General features: G+C 44.0%; 1 protein-coding gene and 1 long non-coding RNA gene across 2 annotated transcripts in view; both read right to left on the reverse strand.

Annotated features, from left to right (window-relative positions):
• Nucleotides 1-12530, reverse strand: part of LOC135904214 (luciferin 4-monooxygenase-like) — a 45184-nt gene that overhangs the window by 10165 nt on the left and 22489 nt on the right. Inside the window, exon 3 of the mRNA XM_065434854.2 lies at nucleotides 11888-12032. Within this exon, the coding sequence (XP_065290926.2) occupies nucleotides 11888-12032 (145 nt within the window). The remainder of the gene's footprint in view (nucleotides 1-11887; nucleotides 12033-12530) is intronic.
• Nucleotides 1708-6421, reverse strand: LOC135904205 (uncharacterized). Its single transcript, XR_010565039.2, has 4 exons — nucleotides 6207-6421; nucleotides 5223-5321; nucleotides 4142-4269; nucleotides 1708-2087 (listed from the first exon to the last, which is right to left on the reverse strand). It is a non-coding gene; the product is annotated as an uncharacterized lncRNA (long non-coding RNA).

Genomic DNA, 12530 nt, shown 5'->3' on the forward strand with positions numbered 1-12530 from the left:
AGTTCTCTGGGCTAAAGGTGCTGTGTAGCGGTTTTTCTAACTACAATACCAGTCTCTATAAATTTTTGTTTTGTAACTCGAAGGCACTGGTACATCTACAATATGTAGTTTGAAAATAGGTTCTTTTCTTACTATAAATCAAGAGTGCATATTCCAGATCTACTAGTGCCTGGGTGCAAACTGCAGTAGGAGGCCTGATAAAAACAAACCACTGTTGATTAAACGATTTAGCTGAGCACAAAATGTGGAGTGTTTTAAAATACCTAGTAAATTTCTAAATTATTTGCACTTGGATGCAGTAGTTCAAGATTAAGGCGTGCTGTAGCATGTGAGCATGCAAATTAGCAAACTTCGTTTAATAAATTAGCCATACTCTGGTTACTAAAAGAACACAGGCATAGGCAGTCATGCAAAAGTTCAAGTTCAATATCACACTGTTAACATTTGCCAGCAAATGGTCGTATCAAACATGATAATTATACTGAACAAGGGTAGTTTCTTGGGATAGTTTGCAATGAATGAGATAAAATTACGTACAGCTTGAATGACAAGAACTGCGAGAGATGTCAGACTGCGTTGACTTCCAACATTTTATTACGTTGCCACATCATGTGTATATGTACAAAAGCGGGCATGCGCAGAATGAGTCACAAAGGGTGTCTAACAGCAAATGACTGTAGTAAGAACATCGTCCTTTGAAAAAAATAAACATTAGAATTTCTATCTGTTGAGATACAAGTCTTCACTGGGGGTCAGCACGATAGAGGGGTCACTAACGCACACACTAACCAGTTTTCTAGTGGAATCTGCTTCTATAGTTTCCCGGATGACCTGTGTCTCGCTAAAGCTTCCGTACCTTCAAAGAGGGGCACGCAGCCGCAGTCCCAGCAATGGATGCCGAAGTGGCCTTGAACAGTGTTATGGACGTTGTTATCGTGCTCTCCTAAATTATTGTTTAGGCGCCTGCCTGTCTGTCCAACAAAGCCAAATGACATATTGTAAAGCTTTGCCTCCTTAACAGCCTCAATAAATCTTGCTCACACGAGATGCAACATAGTGTTGCTGCACAGGTTGATTGCCTTTCTTGCGTTGGCTACCCTTTGGCCTTAATTTCAGCCATAGCGGAACAGCTTCTGAAGTGCACAAAACATGATGAGCACGCTCGGTCAAGGAACCAGCCGGTTGAAAGACACAGGTTTGCAGTGCTATTGTATGTTCATGATGTCTCCCATAGGCTAAAAAAGATTGGGGAACCTGCAGGAATCACAGTCTTTCCTCAGCCCCGGAAAAGCTGGCAAGGCTCTGTAAGCGTGTAAACGCGCCTAAATCGCATCAGAGTTGTTGCTCTGCCGGGCACAGAAAACGTTTTGCGATGTGTGCAACGAATGTGGTTTCCCAAATTCCCATTTTGAGGCAGTAAATATATTGGACAGACAGGCAGGTGCCTAAATGATCGTTTAAGAGAGCACTATAACAACGTCAATAACACTGTTCAAGGCCACTTGGGCATTCATTGCCAGGACTGCGGTTGCATGGCCCTCTTTGAAGATACGGAAGGTCTAGCGAGACACAGCTCACCCAGTAAATTATTGAAGCTGATTTCACCAGAAAACTGGGTAGTGTGTGCGTTAGTGCCCCCTCTATCACGCTGACCCCTAGTGAAATTTTGTATCTAAACAGATAGAAATTGTGATGCTTTTTTTTTTCAAGTAACATGTTCTTTTTACAATGACTTGCTGTTAGAACACCCCTTGTGACTGGCTTTCATTTTCTGCGCATGACCCCTCTTATGTTTACACACACGATGTGTCAACGCAATAAAATATTGTTGAAAGTCGGTGGAGTGTGTCTGTCGCAGTCCTTGTCCTTCACGCTGTACATCATTTTTTATACTGAACAGCCAATATTGATTCAAAATTAGAAAAATATAGTACACATCCGAGCTGCAAAAATGCAAGTCATGCAGCGAATGGCCTTTAGCTTTCCAAAAGAAAAAGAAATGTTCACGGTTAACCACGAGGTGCAGGGACTCCATTCTCTGAGCATCTTGACCAACGCAGCGCATGGCATTGCTGGAATCTTGCATCCTGCATTAGCAAAATAAGAAGAGAATCATGAGAATTCAGTCCGTGCAATTACACATGTACTTTGCGGAAAATTTGATAAAGCAACAAGCTCCTCAAAGTAACAAACTTAATTAATGTGATTGGGCAGAATGCACCGCTCAGGCAACTGGGCAAGACAAGTGAAAGGTAGAAGTTTCTATTTTGCAAATTAAGGAATTGCATGTTACTGTGAATGCTAAACCACTATGTCATTGTGAACACAAGGCACATACAGCAGCAAAAACATATAAATTTACAGTAGCCTTTTCATCATAGAAAATAAGAGTGAATAAAATTTAAAGACTACCAATGACATCTCTCAACATAGACATTTGTCCAAGAGTGTGTACGTGACCCTAATACAAAATTGACATTATGAAATCTGCAATATATCTGCATTACACTTTATAAGTACTGCAGGTGAGAAGCTTACGGGATATGACACATTAAGAGTGAAATGCACAAGGCATTAAAAAATGACTGTTTTTACACAACATTATTACACTAGGAGACAAAGAGTACTGTTTTCCAGAGAGTGCACACAAAATGAAAATGAGGGAATCCCCACTGGCATTCTCATTTGCCCTGCAATACATGCATCCAGCCCAACAATATCCAACTCTCCAATGCACTTTATTAGACACTTTCTGCATCCTAAAATTTATCGTGTATTTCTTATTTACTAATTTAGTAAGAATTGGCATTTTGGCATATTTTCCTCGAAAATTTAGCATGTGTTGTCAACTATTTTTCTTAGAGCACGCCCCCTTCTTTCAATGGGTTAGCTTGGCAATGCACTGACAAGTAATATTCCCTTATTTAAACTTATGATCCTTCCTCATGCTCCCACTTCATGCTCTAAACTGTGATGCCCCTCCGACGCAGTTTATGTTAATCTGTGACTATTTACATGGTCCTTCTTTCTGTAGCCTCTCAACTAGAGCCTGAAATTTCTTGTCTCCTAGAACAATCGTCTTTCTTGCCCAAAACATATTGCACAGTTACCCCTCATAGGGGGGGGGGGTACTGTATATGAGTTTTAACATATTCAATGAACCTCAGGGACACAACCATTTCTCATCCTGTGTTGCTACTACCCGCATGAGTCACAATGGTTGTAAATTGGCTACCTGCCCTCTCTCGCTTAAAGGCACATTTTGCCATGTCGAAAATGACCACAACCATCGAATTTCATTGAATGAGTGCTCCTGTGCATGTTTTTTTTTTCCGTCCTGTAATGGCTAGGTTCAACATGGTCAAGTAGTTTGAAAACTGTCTAGCCTCAACCAATACTTTGTGTAGTTTCAAAATTATGAAACATTCATTTTTCAAAATTTGTCCCAAATTAAGCATGAGATATTTTCATGATGCAAATGAGGTAAGGTTGTGCTTAGAGACTATGATAGGCCTGCTATATCCTGCAAAACTGTGTGAAATGAAATATGCTTGCAATTTTCATGAGCAGCCAGCTCAGTACATTTAGGCACATTACCTGCGGAAACGTTTTTTTAACGCTCCCGAGAGGTCCTGGTTTATTGTAATTTCTTCAAATCCCTTGCAGTCTAGATTGCAATCCGGTGCATTTTGATTTCGATATTGTATTCAAAATAAAAACAGCTGAAATTTTAAGGTATTGATAATTATATGGGAATAAATTAAAGGTAGAAGAGTGTAATGCAATGAGCAAATAAGCTCATTGCAGGGAGTAAACAAATATTCCTTTCCTGCAAATAAATTGGTAGCAGAAAGGTCATAAAAAATTAGCAGTGAATGCACAATAAAGAATATGATGCTACAATGCCTCGGCATTCTGTGAATATTCTTGCACAAAGAAAATCCTCATTATGAAAGACCATCAAGAAAATGCAAATGTATACTTTGGATCAGCAGTCATACCTGCAGTATGCACTGTACCATCGGCAATATTTACAACCACAGACAACTGCACATCATATCAAGCTTAGGCGGCCAAGGAGCCTGAGTTTTAAATTATAACTTGACTTATTATATTACACTACACAACCATATCTACTTACCATGTTGTCTTCTCAACCGCTTTCAAGAAGACATTAACCATCTGTCTGAAGGCGAACGCAAGTGGCTTGCTCTTGATGGGGGGCGCCAAGGCTGGGCATTGTGAAATTGCTGCTGCCATCTGCATGACCTGCGAGAAACGACGCTCTAAGTACAAGATAAACAAATGCTATTAGAGCAAAAGACAAGATCATTGGCAATGAGCCTCGTTTTGGTTTGCACGAGAAAAGCCAAGAATATGGACTTTGTGCTGCTTACTGAAGAAGAAGCAAGCCTCCTTCCAGATGCTGCAGTCATGCATTAAGATTGTCACACAGCTGCATGCTCATATGCTGCTGTCGCCAGTACGCTTTGAAGTTTATTATTTCAAGTTAAATTGATTATTGTGTTTTCTTGCCAATTCTTGGCAAACAGACCAGCAATGAAGTAGCTCACTTACACACATACTCACTTTTGAGGAGCGAATTCACACACACGCACGCATGCATGGGCGCGCACACACACACGCACACACATGCCTCTACCACATGAGCAGCTTCCTACGCTTGACACACATTTTTTTAATCCTGTGTCACTCCTACTGCTAAGGCATAAAAAATCCTTTGAGTTACCAACCCCAAACTCCTCAACCTACACCTCCAGCTTAAACACTTTCTCGAGAGCCAGGACAAGCCTTCTAGCTTCCCCAGTGCTCCAAACTGTAGTTACGAATTTCAATAGGGCTATAGGCGACAGCTCTCGAAGAGCATGCAAACTACCCGGAGACCTAAAGCTTGTATATGATACCTCTAAAGCACAACACTTCAAATTTTCAAAATTCATTAAAGCTCCTGAAGACAATTGCTATATACGTAGAACGTCTCGAATAACCTGCCGCTAATAATTTCAGCGGTTGTCTGCATCAAAAGAAATGTGGGCTAATGAGAAATCCACGTCTTTAAGATCGGAACTAATGTAATGGCGAAACACACTACCAGATTTCTTAATCATTTATTTATGCTCTGGATGTAATGTTCCTTTCACAATAACAATCAAGGATATAGATCCATCAGGGCATGGGAGGAAAAAGGACGAAGCGTATACCTGGCGCCTTCCCACTGGTGCTCCAGAGAAACGGCGCCTCATACAGCAGTTGTCCAGAGTGGCTTGAAACCAAACTCGGCTTTCAGGCGGGAACACTCGCTGCACCAAATCGGAAGAGTTTTTTTTTTGCGAGTAAAACTACCGGCCTCATGCAATACATACGCACGCACACAAAACGCACTCACACGCACACACAAGTATACGCACTCTCAAAGCGCAGACACAAAAGTGCGCACGCACACATTGATGCACACATACATGCATGCAGGCAGACACGCTAACACGTGCTCGCACACACAGCGACCCACAGGCAACACACTCACAAAACACGCACGCACTAGACACGCGCAAACACGCCGGCCCATACAAACCGGCATGTACTGTACGCGCGCGCACGCACGCACGCACACACGCACACACACACACACAGCGAGCTGAGCGCACGCACACACACACACACAAAGCGAGCTGAGCTGAGCGCACACACGCACGCACACACACACAAATCGAGCCGAGCGCGAGCACGCGCACACGCGCAGACAAAGCGAGCCGAAAAAATGCTGAAGGCGTCCGGCAAGCAGCAACAGCAGCATGCGACCGCATCAGGGAGAACCAATACCGCGCCGGTTCTTTCGAAAGGTGGCAAAGCCAGTCGTCCCTTTTCTACGCGACGCAAAAGTGGTCGACCACATTTAACTGAAGTGCGAACGACCGTATTACAAGCAGCCGCGCTGAACGCACAAGAGAATCACATCAATGAACGCCCAAGCGCTGAGAAACAAAGCGTAACTATGCAGGCGCACCACGCCCGATGCAGATTTGACAAACATTAGTCACACGGGACGCGATCGAGGTAGTTCCCTTGCCCTAGTAGGAGTGCAGCTGCTCTTGCTCTTACATTAACGAATTATGAATTATGCTACGAGATCACAGTGAGATATTTCTAAAGCGAACAAAACAAATACCAAATAAACGGGCACTTGCCTGAAAATTTCCGTCATGCCAGTACAACCGACCGGGCACGTTGCAACTTCTCGTTTCAGCCTTCGTGGATCCATCTTCCAGTGCGTACGAACGCTCTGCTTTGAAGTGGGGCACGAGTAATACACAAAGCAAGGGCGACATCTTTTTCTACCCCGCGCGCAAAACTAATCACACGTTTAAAATTATTTCGCACAGCGCGCGACGCGAACGCACGCGAAAACGAGCATGATGGCGCAGCTTCCGCCTTCCCGTCCTGCCGCGCGCCGAGGTGATGGTACAGCGTCGGCCGTCACTTCCGGTCGCTTTTCATTGGGCATGGGGTGGCCGCGCAAATTGAACGTTTATTCTGACAGGTTTGCTTGCTCGCATGGCCGCCTGTTTGCTGCTGCTTCGTTGTGGTCTCTAACTAGAGCGGTGAGGCGGGTAGTTGCTACTACGTTTCGTGCCGAGCATTTTATTTTGGGGTGGGGGGCGCAGTCTGTGCTGCATCACTGAGGGTACAGTACACAAATCGGGACCGTGAGCGAGACGATCGGCGCTCTTCTGCTGGTGCGATTAGATTATTTGCTGCGTCCGAACGAAGCAACTTTGCGAGGTCACAGCGTAGTTTCAGCGATAAAGACGCGCACATCTTGGTCGTGCGACAGCGACGCGTAAACATTCATGAGGAGACTGAAGACTGCGTTTGCAAGTGCGTATGCTCTGGATAAGAAATTACAGCTTTGACGACACCAGCCCTTAATATATAGGCTCAGCCTTACAAACTGTATTTGAGGATGCACTTAGAAAGCAGATCAGTAGTTTAGTAAACCTCTGAATGAATTAGGCAAGGTACGTGGAAATTCGGGTTTGAGAACTTCCAACGTGATCTCGCCTCTATAGGTCTTCTTTATGGATTCACCATGCAAATTGTACGTTGATGCCATTGTACAGCAGAGGCTCGTCTAACAGCACGTCCCTGTTTGTTCAGAAATGTATCCGAACAGCTTCTTCCATTTCACCACTTTTTGTTGGGCTATTAAGGGCACCGAAATATTAGTGCAGAATTGCGCAAGTTGCTCTCGTATTGTCGCTCTGCTACTGCAGTTTTTCTAGAAGTGTTTAATTGCATGTTAATATTCCTGTGAGCACGAAAAATAATGATAATGGAATTGTAAGTGAAAGGGCGTTCTTTTTCTGGATGATATATTTTTGGAGTGGCCGTCATACCAGTAACATCAGAATCCTTGAAGAAATATCGACAGTCACTTAGGAATGCGAAAACTTAATCCCTTCCATCTACACCTGCAATTGTCACGTGACCATGATACGTTAGTTCATACATTGTACGTGTTCTTCACAATTCTACCTTAATCTCCCGTAATGCACCGTGCTATAGTTTGTACGAACCTTAATGCAATTTATTCCACCCTTATTCACATTATTTACCCATAATTGCTCATAATTAACGTTGTTGTATTTACTACCTTCTGTATCACTACTGACGTCATACAAGACGGTGATAACTTCACATTTTATTTATTTATTATACATACATTCAAGGCCTAGTAGGCACAACAGAAAGGAGTGGTGAAGATATGCAATAATTGCAATGCAACGCAAGAATAGAAAATCAAACCATAATATAATTTGAACGGCGACCTTGAATTAGTGGTGTCACAAATTGAGACTGTGGAGGCGGGAAGGCGGTTGCATTCAGTGGCTGTTCTTGGCAAAAAGGAAGAATGGCACATCAATTTTGTGTTGATGATCGATGCGAGACGAGAACTTGGTGTGGTGAAAAGGTCAGGTTCACCTAGTGTTCTTTTCATGGACGTGACGCTAGACTGAAGTGAATAATTTGAGAGAATAAAACGGGCGGCGCGATTCTGAATGCTCTCTGAATGCTTTCAAGGGAAATGACAAGATTGGCCTGAGCAGGGTCCCGTATGGATTGCTGTTGCGGAGAACGCCACCTTTCCTACCTGAAAGGCCATGAAATGCTTTCGCATTAAAAATGCAGTACATACACACATTGCTCAATGCGTGGACGTGTACACGTTACTCAGATTTATGCATCAATACGTTCAACACCCTTCAGGCGTCGATTAAACACCCTTCTTCGAGCAAAGTCGCACCTTATGTGTGGTATACACCCTTGTGATAGGGTGCTTTGGCCGAAAAGGGTGCTAAAAGGGTGTGGGCGTGGGTGTAAATGACGAAAGCACCCCTATTAACACCCATAAGGGCGTAAAAATGTTTAGTGTGTACTCCATTCTAATGCGCCAGGAAGCCTACGCGCAGGAAACTCGTCAACGGATAGCCTACGACAGGATATCACATCATCTTCGCTGCACTCTTTGCAGTGCAGCTGGAAGATGTAGTGTACGAGAGAGCAGAAACGTGACTGGAGTTCGACTTTAAAATTATTATCGCCTCGCCAAAACGCGCTGTAATATCATTCATCCGTCGGATCGTAGCGTACGCTTAAGAACGTAACACCTGGCGAAAGCACTGATAGTAATTCTCTAATACATATGTACCTGGCATAGAAACTTCAAGAAAACTGGCAACCTTGTTGAAGAAATTAGTAACCTAGGAGGCAGGCTAAAACTCTTCTGCTGGCACATATTGACCCACACACATAGACAAACACACACAAAGAAACACTGACTTGACTGCATCGGAGCATTTCACAGTATTAATAACCACACCACTGGCTTAGAAACAGGTGCTCCATAGTCGGAGTCAGTCACACAGAACTTAACGCCATGTTCGCCATAGCGGGCTCATTTCCCTAAACAACATTGCTATTTCGCGAGCTACCCTAACCGGATACTTAAGAAATGCCTCTGTAGTAGAGAAATGCATCAATGGTTTTAGAAAATTCAAGACCACGTTGTCGAAAATAGTTATTTAAACGCGACGATTACTTTGCCTAGCTCACTAAGGTTTCGTATAAACCGGTCTGCGCCTCACAGGATAAGTTTCTGGATATGTAGATATTCGCACGTGGCATTGTCGCGATGACATGTTGGCCAACAAATTAGTGCGATCAGCGCAACTCCATACTGTACTATAGAGCAACATTTAGCGACATAAAATATGCATATATAATTTATCCTCAGGTATATATAAAGCACACATCCGTCTTGCCCAAATATCGCACAATATACAACAACCTAAATAGTTTTCTGAATTTGGTCGTGCTCTAGTTTAACAAAAATCCAAGTGACTTCGTTCGCTCGAGTTTATACAGCATGTAAATTTGAGCAACAAAGTAGGGCCAAAGTATAGGTAGTTTTGTCAATTTAAAGAATTATGCTATTAAATAAAACATGTTGTCCGCTAATGGGTACCTCTAAAGCGGTCAGCCCTTTCAACAGATTAGTGCATGATTTTACAAGGGGTTCCTAGACATGTTTTTAGTTTCGCATGTTTGGCCTTCTCCAGTGTAGGTCCATTGAGTATGAGGCACTTTAAAAATGGAAACGTAGAAACCCTAAGTTGTTGACATATGTTTTGCACTTCTCTCTACTTACACCTTCCTAACCATTATTCCTTTAATGAGATGGAACAATGTCGTTCTCGTGCCATGTCTGCGTCATTTCACAACGTGCATCTGCATGAACCGCCGTTGGTACTTTGGTTAGCTTGCGAACGGCATTGTACATAAACATGAGTTACATGAAATAACGTTGGTATATGCGCAGTGGACAAAAAACCTGTATCCTGAATGAGATTACACGTTCCATTGCATTAAAATAAAGGCAGATCTACTAATGACGAAAAGAAGCATCAAAATTAGGTGATGAGAACGAAAGGACAGAACGCTATTGCGCAAAGTAAAAGCAAACCATCTTGCTCGACAGTTGTACTTACGAAAATCAGTTGAGCATTAATCTAAGCATTTGGTGAACATTTCTCTTCGCTTAGACTCCATAGTGTGTTTCTAATTTGCGTACCTTCCAGGTATATTTGTCTGTTCGCACAGAATTCAGTTTATGTGCTTCAAGAAAGTTCAACTCAGCTTTAATTCCATATAGTAAACGGGATCCGCCATCATTTTTTTTTTCGCGCTATTGGTTCATGCTTTCAAGTCGAAATTTTGCGATAGCGTGAGCGTTTGGCTGGTTCTCAAAAAAGCTTGACGGCTAGCGCTTGAACGTGCACAAATTTTATTGATTGCGCCACAATTTCCGCTACTTGCGGAGAGCGCAGTCAAAACATCTTGCTTTAAGTTTGGTTTCCAAACAAACTTCCGCGATATAAGCAATCATGCATATACCAATTATTATTATTCGTCATAAAAATGACTCGGGATCCCTCTCACCTGTGGACGAAGCCTTCGTAGGTGATTACGTAACTGCACGCGCCCATCTTAGTTTGCGGCTTGCGCTTAGGCCTCTGTTTGATTACGTGCAACTCTGCTTTATCAATGTTTTTCTGCATCTGTACATGCGTGAGTGGACGCATACTCGCAAATTCACGCGCACGTGCACGTACGCACGCTCGCACGCAGACGTGCATGTCATGGCCGCCACGCATCGATTTTCTGGCTTGCGGTTATGTGATCCAACTAGCTTTTTAACGATATTAATCATAGGGACACACCAGGCAAATTTAGGCCGGCCGGGTCATCGTAGCGGTCCCCGTGAGGTATCGCATAAATTGCAAGGGCGATAAAATTATCACCACGTGCCATCTGCTGTACGAACGAGTGGAAGCGTGGGAACGTGAGCCGGCGATCGGGGCTCAAGTTCGAACACGCAAGGGGATAAACCGGGGAGGAAGCGCGCCGTCTTCCGTCTCGCACTAGGCTGCGGGGGCAGGGTAGGGACGGGGGCTCATGCTGCTACGGGCGACCCGGGCAGCCGCGCACGGAAGCCCGTGCCACTGTATCTTGAAAGACATCTGCGACAGGGACAAAGTCCACCGCGCTGTGTTTGCGTAGCTTAGTTCGCCTTGATGAGAGACACAGCGCGATGGTCAATTCGCTTCGCTGCTGCGGCACTTCCTCACTCCAGCGTTGTGACAGCGAGTTTTTGCGGTCATCGAGTGAGGTATGTTCACGTTCACGTTTCCTTGTACTCGCACGATACCATGCTTGTTAATTTAGCTAGTATGCCTAGGTTTACAACATTATACGGCCGATAAAACTACTATCCTTACTTTGTATAGCTGTCCAGGAGTTCATATGCTATAGCAGTGATGCTTTGCCTTTTAGGCCTAACTGCGACATTTCTTTTCCCATAGTTGCCACAAGCATCGTTGCGCATTTATGAACCATCAAACTTTAACGATCCGCCGCAGCCCTTTCTATTTTTAAAACGAAGGCGCGTCCTGATCTGCTAGTCCCTTCTTTCGCGCCTGGATCAAGGTGACGTAAATGCAAGTTTAGTGGCATCTTGTCAGCAGCTTCTGTTGCTGCTCGCTACTGGGCGAGTGGTGGGTCGGTTTCTTGCTTGTCAGACATCCCCCCCCTCCGGATACATTGCATCATATAGCGGGGAAGATGTGAACTGTTCGTGCAAAACAGGCCAGCGGCGCCCCGCGGAAAGCGGCAAAATGAGCCAAAGAAAGCGTCGCTTTAAAACCGGCGATATTGGGTTGCCATTCTTCAATATTTTAATGTTCAGTAGACGCCAGTTATAGCTTCGTTTTCACCAATTTATGGAGTCGAGAAACACCACACAACTTACCACTGCGGAACCATCGCTGCTGGTCGAGTACTTGGGCGGTCGCTTCAGGTCTATTGTAATAGCCTCTCATGACTTGCGGCGCTCGAAAGTAAATCTCGCCCACTTCGCCAGGTCCGAGCTGTCCTCCAGTGACATTGTCCACGATCTGCAGAAAGGGGAGGAAAGTAGCGGAAGCATGAAACACTGACTTCTTACGTTAGCTGTCTGATGCAAGCACAGTTCATTGCTTGCCTTTTATGCGTAAAATAAGTACGCACAAAGCATTTCATTGACGGTCTCATCAATAAATGAAGGGTGGGGTTAACTTCCCGAAGCTACAGACTGGGCTAAGAGATACCACGTAATCAAGGAGTCCTGAAGAACTTGTTCTACCGAAGATTCTTCAAAGGGAAGCTATACTGAACTACTACATTCCCCTATACGGAGAAGTTATGCTTTCAAACGTCTATTTTCATTAGATTCGCAGCAATATATTGATCTGAAAGAGGGCAAGTGCCCATCATAGTTCCGTTTCTTTAACTTGGCCCCAAAATCTCCATCACCAGCGTGTCGTTGTGACGTGACCGACTTCCATGTATTTTCTCGCACTTTGCTACTTGTGACTCAGCACAAATCCTCAACAATGGCTAGGGTGAGCCCTTCT

Source organism: Dermacentor albipictus, chromosome 10, assembly GCF_038994185.2.
Source record: "Dermacentor albipictus isolate Rhodes 1998 colony chromosome 10, USDA_Dalb.pri_finalv2, whole genome shotgun sequence".
NCBI classification, from domain to species: domain Eukaryota; kingdom Metazoa; phylum Arthropoda; class Arachnida; order Ixodida; family Ixodidae; genus Dermacentor; species Dermacentor albipictus.